The sequence below is a fragment of the Saimiri boliviensis genome, chromosome 9 (genome assembly GCF_048565385.1).
Source record: "Saimiri boliviensis isolate mSaiBol1 chromosome 9, mSaiBol1.pri, whole genome shotgun sequence".
In the NCBI taxonomy this organism is placed as follows: domain Eukaryota; kingdom Metazoa; phylum Chordata; class Mammalia; order Primates; family Cebidae; genus Saimiri; species Saimiri boliviensis.
In genome coordinates this window covers 51340074-51355856 of record NC_133457.1, presented here as the reverse complement: position 1 = coordinate 51355856, position 15783 = coordinate 51340074, and the positions used below count along the sequence as shown (strand labels likewise).

The 15783-nt window shown below is 39.9% G+C and overlaps 1 protein-coding gene across 4 annotated transcripts in view; it reads right to left on the bottom strand.

Moving 5' to 3' along the window:
* The window catches only part of CEP70 (centrosomal protein 70), a 75445-nt gene extending 62914 nt beyond the window's left edge, over window positions 1-12531 (bottom strand). The window contains exons 1-2 of one of the 4 annotated variants that reach the window (XM_074405852.1): window positions 12386-12531; window positions 9934-10035 (exon numbers count right to left, since the gene is read on the bottom strand). In XM_074405852.1, the coding sequence (XP_074261953.1) occupies window positions 9934-9942 (9 nt within the window). In that variant the 5' untranslated portion in view covers window positions 9943-10035; window positions 12386-12531. The remainder of the gene's footprint in view (window positions 1-9933; window positions 10036-12385) is intronic. The other 3 variants (XM_003930971.3, XM_010341604.3, XM_010341605.3) reach the window with 3 other exon arrangements.
* Between the last annotated feature and the right edge of the window lie 3252 nt (window positions 12532-15783).

Sequence of the window (15783 nt, the reverse complement as noted above, 5' to 3'; positions counted from 1 at the left end):
TATGAAGCCAGCATCATCATGATATCAAAACCTGGCAGAGATATGACAAAAAAAAAGAGAAAATTTCAGGCCAATATCCCTGATGAACATCAGTGCACCTCAATAACATACTGGCATACTTAATCCAGCAGCTCATCAAAAAGCTTCTCCACCACAATCAAGTTGGCTTCATCCCTGGGATGCAAGGCTGGTTCCACATATGCAAATCAATAAATGTAATCTATCACATAAACAGAACCAATGACAAACATAGCATAATCCATCACATAAACAGAACTACATGACTATCTCAATGGATGCAGAAAAGGCCTTCGAAAAAATTCAACAGTCCTTCATGCTAAAAACCCTCAAGAGACTAGGTATTGATGGAATGTATCTCCAAATAATAAGAGCTATTTATGATAAACCCACAGGCAAAAATTGGAAGCATTCCGTTTGAAAACCAGCACAAGGCAAGGATGCCCTCTCTCCACTACTCCTATTGAACATAGTATTGGAAGTTCTGGCCAGAACAATCAGGCAAGAGAAAGAAATAAAGGGTATTCAGTTAGGACAAGAGGAAGTCAAATTGTCTCTATCTGCAGATGACATATTGTATACTTAAAATATCCTGCAGTCTCAGCCCAAAATATCCTTAAGCTGATAAGCAACTTCAGCAAAGTCTCAGGATACAAAATCAATGTGCAAAAATCACAAGCATTCCTATACACCAATAATGGGCAAATGGAGAGCCAAATCATGAGTGAACTCCCATTCACAACTGCTACAAAGATAATTAAATACCTAGGAATACAACTTACAAGGGATGTGAAGGACCTCTTCAAGGAGAACTACAAACCACTGCTCAAGGAAATAAGGGAGGACACAAACACATGAAAAAAACATTCCATGCTCATTGATAGGAAGAATCAGTATCATGAAAATGGCCGTACTGCCCAAAGCAATTTATAGATGCAATGCTATATCCATGAAGCTACCACTGACTTTCTTCACAGAATTAGAAAAAACTACTTTAAACTTCATATGGAACCAAAAAAGAGCTCACATAGCCAATACACTCCTAAGCAAAAAGAACAAAGCTGGAGGCATCACGCTAGCTGACTTCAAATTATACTACAAGGCTACAGTAACAAAAACAGCATGGTACTGGTAGCAAAACAGATATATAGACCAACAGAACAGAACAGAAGCCTCAGGAATAACACCACACACCTGCAACCATCTGAACTTTGACAAACCTGACAAAAACAAGCAATGGGGGAAGGATTCCCTATTTAATAAATGGTGTTGGGAAAACTGGCTAGTCATATGCAGAAAGCTGAAACTGGATCACTTCCTTACACCTTATACAAAAATTAACTCAAGATGGATTAAAGACTTAAACATAAAACCTAAAAGCATAAAAACCCTAGAAGAAAACCTAGGCAATACCATTCACGACATAGGCATAGGCGAAAACTTCATGACTAAAACACCAAAAGCAATGGCAACAAAAGCCAAAATAGACAAATGGGATCTAATTAAACTAAAGAGTTTCTGCACAGCAAAAGAAACTATCATCAGAGTGAACGGGTAACCTACAGAATGGGAGAAAATTTTTGCACTCTATTTCTGACAAAGGGCTAACATATAGAATCTATGAAGAACTTAAAACAAATTTACAAGTAAAAAACGACCCCATCAAAAAGTGGACGAAAGACACGAACAGGTATTTCTCAAAAGAAGACATTTATACAGCCAACAAACACATGAAAAAAGCTCATCATCACTGGTCATTAGAGAAATGCAAATCAAAACCACATTGAGACACCATCTCGTGCCAGTTAGAATGGCGACTGTTAAAGTCAGGAAACAACAGACGCTGGAGAGGATGTGGAGAAACAGGAACGCTTTTACACTGTTGATGGGAGTGTAAATTAGTTCAACCATTGTGGAAGGCAGTGTGGTGATTCCTCAAGGATCGAGAACTAGAAATAACATTTGATCCAGCAATCCCATTACTGGGCATATACCCAAAGGATTATAAATCATTCTACTATAAAGACAGATGCACAAGTATGTCTATTGCAGCACTGTTCACAATAGCAAAGACTTGGAACCAACCCAAATGTCCATTAATGATAGACCAGATAAAGAAAATGTAGCACATATACACCATGGAATGCTATGCAGCCATAAAAAAGGATGAGTTCATGTCATTTGCAGAGACATGGATGAAGCTGGAAACCATCATTCTCAGCAAACTAACACAGGAACAGAAAACTGAACACCGCATGTTCTCATTTGTAAGTTGGAGTTGAACAATGAGAACACATGGACAGAAGGAGGGGAACATCACACACCGGGGCCTGTTTGGAGGTGGGAGGCTGGGGTCAGGGGCAGCGGGGATAGCATTAGGATAAATACCTAATATAGATGATGGGTTGATGGGTGCAGCAAACCACCATGGCACGTGTATACCTATGTAACAAACCTGCATGATCCACACATGTACCCCAGAACTTAAAGTATAACAGAAAGAAAAATCAACATCCTTTCATGATTTTAAAAAACCCTAAAAAAACAGGATATAAAAGGAACATACCTCAACATAATAAAAGCCATATATGACAGACCCACAGGCAGTATCATACTGAATGGGGAAAAACTAAAAGCCTTTTCTCTAAGATCTGGAACAGAACAAGGTTAAAAATTGATAAACCTTTAGCCAGACTAACGAAGAAATAAAGAAAAAATTCAAATAAAATCAGAGATGAAAAAGGACTGGACTTGCTCTAGCTAGGATTGGAATTGCTCTAGCTAGATATGATAAAGTACTGGAATTGCTCTGGCTAGCAATTAGCCATGAGAAAGGAAAAAAGGGCATCGAAATTTGAAATAAAAAAGTCAAATTATCCTTGTGTTGCAGATGATATGATCTTATATGTGGAAAAACCCGCAGACTCCACCAAAAAGCTACTTGAACTGGTAAACAAATTCAGTAAAGATGCAAGATACAAAATCCGCTTACGAAAATCAGTAGCATTTCTACAAACCAACACTGAACAATCTCAAAAAGAAATCAAAACAGTAATCCCACTTACAATAGCCACTAAGAAAATTCAACACCTAGGAATTAACTGAACCAAAGAAGTAAAACATCTCTACAATCAAAATGATAAAATACTGATGACAGAAAATGAAGAGGCCACAAAAAATGAAAAGATATTCCATGTTCATAGATTGAAACAATTGATATTGTTAATATATCCATACTACTCAAAGCAATCTACAGATTTCATGCAAATGCCTAGCAAAATACCAGTGACAAATTGGTATTCACAGAAATAGACAAAATAATCCTAAAACTTATATGGAACCACAAAAGACCCCGAACAGCCAAAGCTAAACTGAGCAAAAAGAACAAAACTGGAGGCATCATATTACCTGACTTATATTACAGAGCCATATTAACGAAAACAGCATAGTACTGCCATAAAAATCGACATGTAGACCAGTAGAACAGAATATAAAACCCAGAAACAAATCCCCACAGTGACAGTGAACTCATTATTGACAAAGGTGCCAAGAACATACATTGGGGAAAGAAAAGTCTCTTCAATAAATGGTGCTGGGAAACTGGATATTCATATGCAGAATGGAACTAGACTCCTATCTCTCACCATTTACAAAAATCAAATAAAGATGAATCAGACTTAAATCTAAGCCCTCAAACTATGAAACTACTATACAAAAAAGTGGAGAAACTCCCCAGGATACTGGATTGAGCAAAGATTTCCTGAGTAATATCCCACAAGCACAGGCAACCAAAGCAAAAATGGACAAGTGGGATCACATTGAGTTAAAAAGCTTCTGCACAGCAGAGGAAACAACAAAGAGACAACCCACAGAATGGGAGAAAGTATTTGTAAACTACCCATCTGATTAATAACAGAATATATAAGGAGCTCAAACAATTTTTTTTTTTTTAGTATCACTCTGTTGCCCAGGCTGCAGTACAATGGCACGATCTCAGCTCACTGCAACCTCTGTCTCCTGGGTTCAAGCAATTCTCCTGCCTCAGCCTCCCAAGTAGCTGAGATTACAGGCACGTGCCACCACACCAGGCTAATTTTTCACATTTTTGGTAGAAAATCAGTCTATTAAAGAGATATCTGCACTCTCATGTTTACTGCAGCATTATTCATAAAAGCCAAGATTTGGAAGCAACCCAAATGTCTGTCAAAAAATGGATAAAGAAAAGCTGGTACATATATATAATGGAGTACTATCCAGCCATTAAAACAGAATGAGATCCTGTCATATGCAACAACATGGATGCAACTGTAAGTCATTATGTTAAGTGAAATAAGCCAGGCACAGAAAGACAAACATCACATGTTCACACTTATTTATGGGATCCAAAAATAAAAACAATTGAACTTATGGAGACAGAGAGTAGAAGGATGGTTACCAAAGGCTGGAAAGAGTAACAGGTGAGCTGAGAGGAAGAGGGGATGGTCTTAAGGTTAAAAAAAAAAAAAAAAAAAAAAAAGAATAAGATCTAGTATTTGCTAGCACAACGGGTTGACTATATTCAATAATATAATTGTAAACTTTTAAGTAACTAAAAGAATAATTGGATTATTTATAACACAAAGGATAAATGCTCAAGGCAATGGATACCTCATTTACCCTGATATGATTATTATATATTGTATGCCTATATCAAAATATCCCATGTAACTCATAAATATGCACATCTATGCACCAATGAAATTTTATAAGTTTTAAACTGTAAAAGTTCATATTAAAAAAGAATATCTTTATAGACAAGAAAAACATACTAGAAAGACATGCTCCCAAAACAGGTATTAACTATAACCTCTATTTTAAAACAAGCTAGAATACATGGAAAACTCTAAGACATGAAAGAACAACATAATTAGAAACAAGAAAAGCTTGGAAATGAGCTTATAGAATCTAGAAATTAGTAACTTTTAAAAACTAGTTATTTCCTAAATAAAGTTTAAAGAAGAAGAAAAATGAATAAAGACTACAGATAATGCCTTAAGAGAAACAGAGATGAAAAGAAAAACAATTTTAAAAATTAAAAAGAAATGAAGAAATATGAAAATTACAGATAGGCAAAGAAGTCCAAACATACACTAACAGTGGTAATTGAAAAAGAAAACTAAAACAACAGAACCAGTTTAAAAAACTATATTTCAGGAATCTTGCCTGATTTTAAAATTCATACAAGCTGCAAGACTTAGAATAACCACAACAACTTTGAAAAGAACAGGCTGGCCATGGTGGCTCACACCTGTAATCCCAGCACTTTGGGAGGCTGAGGCAGGAGGATGGTTTGAGGCCCAGGAGTTCAAGACCAGACTGGGCAACATAGCAAGACCCCATCTCTACAAAAAATAAAAACAAAAAAGATTAGCCAGGCACTGTAGCATCAACCTGTAGTCCCAGCTACTCTGGTGGCTGAGATGGGAAGACAACTTGAACCCAGGAGTTTAATCAATGAGCTATGATTGTGCCACTGCACTCTAGGCTGGATAACAGCAAGATCCTATCTCTAAATTAATGAATGAATGAATGAAAAAGAAAAAAGAAGTTGAAGGACTAATACTACATCATTTCAAGGCTTAGAAAGCTACAGTAATCAAGACAATATAGCACTGATATCAAGACAAACAGATTAATGAAACAAAAAATAGTCCAGAAACAGACTCATACAAATAGGAAAACCTAAGTTTCACCAAAGGTATGGAAGTAACTCAGCAGGAAAAAATGGTAGTTTTTTTCAATAAATGATGCTAGAACAATGCGATAGCCATATGCAAAAAAAAAAAAAAAAAAAAAAAAAAAAAAAAAAAAAAAGAAAGAAAGAAACAATGAAAAAGGACTTTCAGCTATGTCTCACACCATATATAAAAAAATTAACTTAAAATCAATGATATAAATCTAAAACTTAAGATCACAAAATGTCTAGAAAAACAGAAAAACTGTAGATATCTGCACTCTCAGAGTTAGGCAAACATGTCTATGATATGACACCAAAAGCATGATCTATTCAAGAACAAATGGGGCTTCATAAAAATAAGGTCTGCTCTTTAAAAGATACCATTCTGAGAATGAAAAGAGAAACCACATACTCTGAGAAAATAATTGGGAATCAGAAAAGGTTCATATCCAGAACATAAAAGGAACTCTCAAAACGCAGTAAGGAAGTTAACAACAACAAGAAGTAAACAACTGAACTTGAAAATGGGCAAAAAATTTCAATAGACATTTCACAAGAGACATACAGATGGCAGCAAGTAAGCACATAAAAAGATGCTAAACACTGTTAGTCAGGAGGGACCTGCAAATTAAAACACATAATGTGACACTACTACCCACATATTAGAATGGCTAAGAATGACTATACCAAGTGTTTCCGAGGATGTGAAGGAACTGGAACTCTTGTATACTGCTGACGGGAATTTAAACTACTACAACCACTTCGTCAATCACTTTGGCTATTTCTTAAAAGGTTAAGCACTTACCATAAGACCCACCCATGCCATTGCTAGAATTTACCCAAGAGAAATGAAAGCATTATATCCACACAAAGACTGTACAAAAATGTTCATAAGAGCTTTATCTATGATAGCCAGAAACTGGAAACAACTCAAATGTCCAACAGCAGGTGAACGGACACACAAACTGTGGTATACCCATTGGGTGGAATACCCTTCAGCAATAAAAAAGAATACGTGCAACATGGATAAATGCCAAAATAATTATACTGAAAGCAAGCCACAAAATAGTACATATCATAACATTCCATTTATACAAAACTCTAGAAAATAAAAACTCATCTGTGGTGATAGAAAGCAGATCAGTGGTTGCTGAGAGAATGGAGGTTAGAGACAGAGAGTACTAACTAGAACAAGAAAATCTGGGGTGATGATGGATATACTGACAATCCTGATTGGGGTGATGCTTTCATAGGTGTCTATGTATGCCAAAACTTATCCGATTTTATACTATATATGTGCAGCTTATTGTACATTAAATATATCTCAATAAAGCTGTTTAAAACAGTTTTCCTGAAATTATAAAAAGATTTGAAACTACAAATGGAAAGAAAATGTCAAGTACCTGAGAATACTGACCCAAAACAACCAACACAATGTTACATTCTACTATTATTACCAGACTTTAATGAAAAAGAAAAAAATTGACCGGGTGTAGTGGCTCACGCCTGTAATCCTGGCACTTTAGGAGGCTGAGGCCGGTGGATCACTTCAGCCTGGATTATGACCAGCCTGGGGCAACATGGCCAAACTCTGTCTCTACAAAAAAAAAAAAAAATTAGCTGGAAGTGGCAGCATACACCTGTAGTCCTAGCTTCTCAGGAGGCTGAGGTGGGAGGACTGCTTGAACCCAGGAGGTGGAGGTTGCCATAAGCCAAAATCATGCCACTGCACTCCAGTCAGGGTGACGGAGTAAGACCTTATCTCAAAAAAACAAAAACAAAAACAAAAACAAACACATGACTTATAAGAAGAAAAAAAGTTGGATTATCATCTAACTTTGATGCCATTGCTTTATGCCAGAAGAAAAGGGAGTAATGTATTTAAGAAATTCAAGGAAAAGAAGTGTGAACCAAAGAGTTTATATCTGCAAAACTGACTTTCAAGTATAAAAAGAACAAACTTTTATCAGTATATAAGAACTTAGACAATATTTCTTCCTGAGGAATCTAACAATGTATTAGCTTCAGGTAGCCAAAACACCTAGAGAGACCTCAGCAAAAACACTGGTGGTAAACATTAAACATATTAATAGAACTAAGAATAGACTAAGGGAAAAAGCAGAACACAAAATGGCTATATGCTCTCACAATGCAGATAGAGTACAACTGTTAAAAGGGGGGGGGGAACATAAACAAAAAAAGCTTTAATGTTTTATCATACTGATGGTGATTTCAGAAATATAGTTCTGGTACTGTCATAAGTATAATACAGAATGAGTAAATACAGGATATTCTATTATCTCCTATATTCCTGAGAATCATGATAATCAGTATGAAAAAAAGGAGTTACAGTTGTGATAGAGAAGTTGTTAAGTAAAAGCTTTGTAGCCTCTGAAGACTTGAAGTAGAATATATTAGGTATCTTTTAATATGTGTGTCTATAGAGAAATTTAAGTATCCTAGCTCTGTCTACTTGAAAAGCCTGAAACAATGACTAACTCAGGATCCTTAGCATTCAGACTATAACTGAAATACTATTTCCCTCTAAAAGAAACTAGGGCATTTTAAGGAAATAGCTGATTTCAGACCTGTGATAGGAATTGTTCAATATATCATATAACAAAGAAGCTATCAAAAACTAGGAGCCCAGGCTCACAGTGCAGCTTGGCCGACATGGTGAAACCCCATCTGTACTAAAAATACAAAAAAAAAAAAAAAAATTTAGTGGGCCTGGTGGTGTGTGCCTGTAATCCCAGCTACTCAGGAGGCTGAGGCAGGAGAATCTCTTGAACCCATGAAGCAGAGGTTGCAGTGAGCCAAGATCCCATGACTGCACTCCAGCCTGGGTGACAGAGTGAGACTCCATCTCAAAAAAAAATACAGGAAAGTGATTACTCTAAAACCTAGAAGAATGGCAACTAAATGGGAACACAGGAGTTGTGACTGGGACAGGGCCATGGAAGGGATCTGGCATACCTGAATGGTATAGTCTTCTCATAATTTATTAAGCTATATATTTGGTACATGATTTTTAATAAAAATTTCATTTTACAATAAAAAGATTTTGTGAAGGCCAGGCGAGGTGGCTCACACCTGTAATCCCAGCACTTTGGGAGGCCGAGGCGGGCGGATCACGAGGTCAGGAGATCAAGACTACCATGGCCAACATGGTGAAACCATGTCTCTACTAAAAATACAAAAATTAGCCAGGTGTGGTGGCCTGCCTGTAGTCCCAGCTACTGGGGAAGCTGAGGCAGGAGAATTGCTTGAACCTGGGAGGCAGATGTTGTAGTGAGCCGAGATCACGCCACTGTACTCCAGCCTGGGCAACAGAGCAAGGCTCCATCTCAAAAAAAAAAAAAAAAAAAAAAAAAAAATTGTGAAATAACAAAAACAGAATAGGAAATGCTAACTAAAATGAAGCTGGTAAACGTTGAACATTCCAAATATGAATATTTGAAATCCAAAATGCTCCAAAATCCAAAACTTTTTGAGCACCAGTCTGACACCACAAGTAGAAAATTCCACACCAGACCTTATGTGACAGGTCACAGTCAAAACCTCGTTTCATGCACAAAACTATTAAAAATGTATAAAATCAGCTTCAGGCCATGTGTATAATGTGTATGTGAAACAATAAATGAATTTTGTGTTTAAAGTTGGGTCCCATCCCCAAAATATCTCATGTATACACAAACATTCCAATTTTTTTTAAATCCAAAAATCCAAAACGTAATTCTAAACATTTCAGATAAGGGATACTCAACCTGTAGAGCTCTGTAGCCAGACCACCTGGGTTCAAATCATGGATTCTCCCATACAGCCAGTAGAGTACAGTACTTACCTGTGTGCTTCAATTTCCTCATCATAAAATGAGGATAATAAAAGTACTTAGCTGACAGAATTAAACATTAGGAGAGTTAATACAGAAAGAACACAAAGCATTCATTGCCTGACACACAGCAGGATGGAGATGGTGATTAGAGTTGGTGATCAGCTTTCTGTGTTATCTTAAATAGCTACTTAACCTCTCAGAGCTTCAGCTTCTTGACTGAATTGTAAATTATCTACCCGATAGGATTATCAGGAGGTTAAAAGGAAATATATGTAATAAACCTAGCATAGTAGTCAATAAATATTAGATTTTTTCCATGGCCTCCCAACATCTGGAGTCATCTGTTACATTAGTTTAGACATACCTCTGTCATAGCATATTACTCTTGCACTTTACACCTGGTCATGCAGGTCGATCTCAATGAATGATCACCCAATGAGTCTCATGGTCTGAAACTGATCTTCATCTAGGTTTCAAAAAGATAAAAAGAACAAAATCTCGAAATGTTCAACCTCCCACTAAGAATGGTCTTGTGTTACCCCCAGAGCAGGCATCCACGGTACTGGTAATCCTGAGATAAAGCAGGCACAACTGAAATAACAGCTAATGGCCTTCCCAGCTCACCATCATATGCCCCTCCCCTTCTCTTCTCTCCCCACCTTGTTGAGACATTTAGCTGGCTATGCAAATCTATCATCATCTATCATCAATTCTAACTTCTGGCTTCACAGGTAGGATATTCTCATTTGCAAGGGTACTAAAATGAAGCATCCTCAGACAAACTACCACTGATCACAAAAGCAAACCCAGGAAGAAAACTACTCCTCATTTGCACCCATGACCAAGCCCTCCTTTTCAGAGATCCATTCTGTGAAATAAATGGGCCAATAGTTTGCAGCAACCTTTTCCCCACTATAGGCTGTGACAGGACACAGGTCTAGAACTTTTAAAGTCACAGGAAGAGACCAAATGCTTTCTAGGGCCAACACAGAAGCTATAGCTTTAATTACTGTCGTAACACACTCAAAATAAGACTGTGGGGGTAGGAGTTGGAGGGTAGGAGTTGGTTTGTACATGGCATAGTAAGCCAAGCATGGAAAAGCAAAAACATAATTGTATCTTCTGGCACTTTCTAGGTTTCCCAAGTCTTTCAGCCGAATTGCCCTTTACAGGTCTGAAGCCCCTTACGCTCCATACCTTAAAATTTAATTATTTTTTCATATTTGCGGTGGGGGAAGGGAGCTGACAACCATGGCCAATAACTCTTCCTTCTCAACGGAATCACACCAAAATCTTTAAGCGTCTTCAAAAGTATATACTTAAAATTACTACAATAAATGAACACGTACAAAAAAAAGAAAAAAATAAATGAACAGTGTAACCCTTTCGAAGTCTCCATTCCTAATACAAAATCTTCTATTCTAAAAAAAATATGGCAACTTGCTGTTTAATGTTCCTAAGAATTAGCTGAACTTACCCCAAATAGGAAAAAGAATTAAAATGGGATGTCATCTCAACCAAATCATTCTCTCCCAGGAGAGGTGATATCAAAGGGGCAGAACCTTGCTTTAAAGCAAAAGCTGTTGGGAAGACGCTAAGTCAGTCACCTCTTCTCCAAAAGGTGGGGCAGGGGAGGCCTGAGTCTACTTGGCAATATTTAAAGTACAAAATTCAAGCAGAAGATTGAAACCAATATGGGTAATGCCGGCACAGTTTATTATACACACACACACACACACACACACACACACACGGGGGGGAGGGGGAGGGAGGGGGAGAGAGGGGGAGAGAGGGGGAGAGAGAGGGAGGGGGAGAGAGAGAGAGAGAGAGAGAGAGAGAGTGAGTGAGTGTGTGTGTGTGTGTGTGTCACGGAGTCTCGCTCTGTCACCCAGGCTGGAGTGCCGTGGCGCGATCTCGGCTCACTGCAACCTCCGCCTCCCAAGTTCAAGCGGTTCTCCTGCCTCAGACTCCTGAGTAGCTGGGATTACAGACGCGTAACACCACGCCCGACTAATTTTTGTATTTTTAGTAGAGACAGGGTATCACTGTTGTGGCCGGGCTGTTCTCGAACTCCTGACCTCAGGTGATCCGCCACCTCTGCCTCCCAAAGTGCTAGGATTACAGGCGTGAACCACCGCGCCAGGCCTGTTTAATATTACTATGATTGAAAAGCACAGTGGCAGGAAACTCTTTCTGATTGGCCTCTCGGTTACGGGCGCCTTCACCTTCTGACATTTTTCACCTGGAAAGACTCCTATTAGGCTCTGTATAAAGTCAGAGGTCTTCTGAATCCGGAATGAGCTTAATAAACCGCAGAAAGAGACACCTGCGCTATTCGACTAACAGCTTCTGCTCCGAGTCCTCACTCCCTAAACAACCTTCGCAGTTTTTTTGACATAAAACGAGCGCTTCAGCCCGTGGCGATTTTGGGGGATGGGATAATTGCCTACAGCTGATCCCAAACCGAGTCTGCGCCCGGTGCGGTTCTGAGTTTTACTCTTGTCGCCTCATCTAACCCTCACAACCACCCTGTGAGGCAAGAATTACCAGCTTTGGTGTACAAATAAAGACTCGGAGGCGCTGAGACATTAATTAAAGGAGAAGTCAAAGAACACAAAGGCTGGGGAGCTGGGACTAGGCTTGTCCGATCCCCAAACCCTTACGCAGGGATTTTTTAATGGGCGCGACCCTGTCCCAGGCGGCTCCTCCCTGACGAGGGTCAGTCTGACCACTTTTCGGCCCAGGTGATGTTAAGTCCGGGGTGCGCCAGGAAGGGGCTCATGCCGGCGCCTCTGAGAGCCCCAAGTGCCACTCACCTTCCTCGGTCGCCGCCTCCCACCAGCAGCTCCCCGGGCCCGGCTCGCGCTGGCACAGCTAGGTGAGGCCCCGCCTCCGCGACCGTTGCCGCCGCCGGGGGAGGGCGGCAAATCGAGTCCTAGCGCGTCGAGAGCCCGCCCCTTCTCCGCTTGCGAAAACCCCCAAGCGATTCTCTCCGGCCTCACCGGGAGGCTGGGTCCGCCCTGCGGCCTCCGGTTGGCTCAGCTGCTGGGGGCGGGGCTTACCGCAAACGCAGGCCTCGGTGCGCTGCGCCGGTCGCTGGCACGCTGGCGCATTCATCGCCTTCCCTAGGTCCCCTGTCACTTTCATGGAGCCTCATGTGCCCGGAAGACGTCAAAAATACTTGTGGCCGTGGGTGAAAGTGAAGCCTGGGTTACTACGCACCAGAGACTGCCCTCTCTCTCTCGCCCTCTACTCCGCCGCGACTACGAGCTCTTTACCAGAGTACGGATCACCATATTCTCGATGTTCCAGACCTGGCTGAGCACTGTAGCAGCTCACATTTGGAGGACCGCATTAAATCTTTGTTTATCACGTGTCATATTCCCATTCAGCATTTTCCACATCTCGACGAAGCGTCAGACCTCTCGGGCTGCATCTGTCCACCATTGCCATTGTGTATTGTAGCCACATGGTGTCGCTCTTGACAACCTGTCTCTTCAAATTAGTCAAATGATGTAGGTCTGTGGTGGATGCATGTCCCATAGTAGCCAACAGGGATGTCCCATCAAGGGCATTAGCCAAGGGTGTCTCACCAGAAGGTCCAAGGGCTCTTGGAGCTCAATACTTTCAGACCCTTCTTAGCCTTCTTCCAGGCATATGGGACCACTTTTAATTTTGATCTCTGTGTTTGACCCAGGCAAACGTGTCCCTGCCCCATCCTATGCCAACCCCCTACGCTTTTCATACCTGGATATTCACTCTAAGGATGATTAGCAGATTGGCATTTTCAGTTCTCAAAAGGCAATGGTCTTGGTGCTTGCCTTTTCCAAGACAATAGGGTGCCCTTGCGCACTCTTCTGAGCATGGCTGCCCTGATTGTAGAGGCCAAACATCTTTGGGTCATTATCATTATTTTGGAGCCACGTGATATAAAATCTGAGTTAAATTGTCTTCCTAAAAAATAAGGAAGTTGATTATCTCACATAACAGAAAGACCAGAGGCAAGGTAGACTTTGATTAATTCAGTGGCTCAGCAAGTTACCATGGACCCAGTTGCTATAGTCTCTCTGCTCTGCTGTAGAAAAGGGTAGACTTCAAATTCATACTGACATGATTGTCCAGGTGTCTACTTGGAGAAATCAGGACCACATACTTTCTTTTTCATCTAAAACCTTTCCTTCTGGTTTTTTGAGCCAATTAGGTCACACAGGCACACACTCTGCCTCTTTATTAGTAACTGTTTGGGAAATGTACTGACAGCTTCAGCCTGGGTTCCGGAAGTGAAAAGGAGCTATGATAATTGGAACTGGCAGTGGTGTCAGTGCTCTTTGAGTCACATGAGTTGCAAGGTGGAGGCAGGTCTGTTTGAATAAAACTGGAGACCTGTAAGGGAGGAGAATGGATGCTAGATGGATTATCACCAGTATCCTTCACGTCTTCAAAGCACAAGAAGGCTGGTTCCTATTTTCTAACTGGATATATTATGTGGTCAGTAGAGGGGAAGAGGTGCAATAGCATTGCCCTCCAAAACAATTCCCTTCTTACGGACAGTGAAAGCCTTTCCAGCACCTCTCTTTGCTAGAGAAGGAAAACATCCTGCACACAGATTCAGTCTTTCACTGAGAATCCTGCCACATTGGTCTCAGGAGTTTTCTATGGGTCTCTTCCACCCACTAGAATTCTAATAATTGTAAACATTCATTTAACATTCATTCATTTATAAAAATTTGTTAAGCACCTGCTATGTAGCAGGGATTGAACTAGATGCTGAGTCAGATTTATAAGTGGGGGAGTTTACAATGGTAAGTAAGCCCAGATGTGATTCCTGAACTCATGGAACTTACAGTCTAATTGGGGAGAAAATGTGAAACAAATGCAATTAAGTATATATTATTAATATAATAAGTGCTATGAAAGAAGAGAAGAGGGGGTATGGAAGAGGTCTCTCTGATGAAGTGACACTTAGGCTGAAAGCCAAGCACGTCTTCATTTCAGCTTTCTGCTTTCCTCTGTGCTTTGACCTCCTAGTATAAATTATAGCCCTCATTAGCAGTTAAAACACACCTTTTACACCTTTTAATTTCTCAGCTTCTAAACTGATTCTCAAATTGTCTTCTGGGTATAAAACTGTCATATTTCTCCCTAGAAAAACATGAGTATACTATATATAAATGGTATTTCATGATGAATACTCAAAAGATTCTTCAACTCATAAGGTTTTTAGACTTAGATTCCTTCATTACATGAAGACATTCATTTCTGCCTCCTCCACAAGAATCTGAACCTCTGGGAGCATGAACCATGTCTTATTAAACTTCATCCTGCCGCTAGTGTACTTCCTTGGTGTACAGCAGGTGCTAAACACAGCTTTGGACTACATTGTTAAGTTTGAGTCCGATTTATTCAGGGCATTCACCTTCAGCAGTCTTTTTCCGATGTGAAGGACAATACGCAAACAGCTCAGGCAAATATATTGATGACAAATGCTCAATCATTATGCAGGATAACAACAGTTATATGAATTAGGCAATTAAGATGTGCTAGGCTCTGTGCTAAGCACTTTCATTTACTAACTTGTTGAATCTTCACAACAACCTTAATGTAAGTACTGTTATTATCTGTTTTACAAATGAGCAAGTTAGGAAATAGAAGCCAAAAAAATTTTTGAAATGACTTGCCAAGGTCACACACTGGTATGTGGCAAAGCCAGGACTGAACCTGGGCATGCAGGCTTCAAAGCCTATGTCATTAACCGCTTGACCATACCACTTCTTATGATGGACATTTGCCCTACCATCAGATTGGTATATGTATGCATTTATTGCAATTTGAAATTATTTGTTGTATATTAGTTATTGCTAATGTCACTATTGCTAATGTCTGTGTATTCGTTATCTATTGGTACATAAAAATTACCCTAAAACATAGCAGCTTAAAATAAACATTTATTATCTCAATGTTTCTGTGGGTCAGGAATATAGCAGGGCTTAGCTGGGTGGTCGGGACAAGATCTTTCATGGAGTTACAGTCAACCTTTTGGTCTGGGCTACTGTCATCTCAGGGTTCAGGTGGGGCTAAAAGATTCACATTCAAACTCGCTCATGTGGTTATTGGCAAGCCTGTTAGTTCCTCCTCAAGTGGGCCTCTCCCCAGGCTGCCTTAGTGTCCTCATAACATGACAGCTTCCCACAGAGTACACAGCCCAAGACAGCAC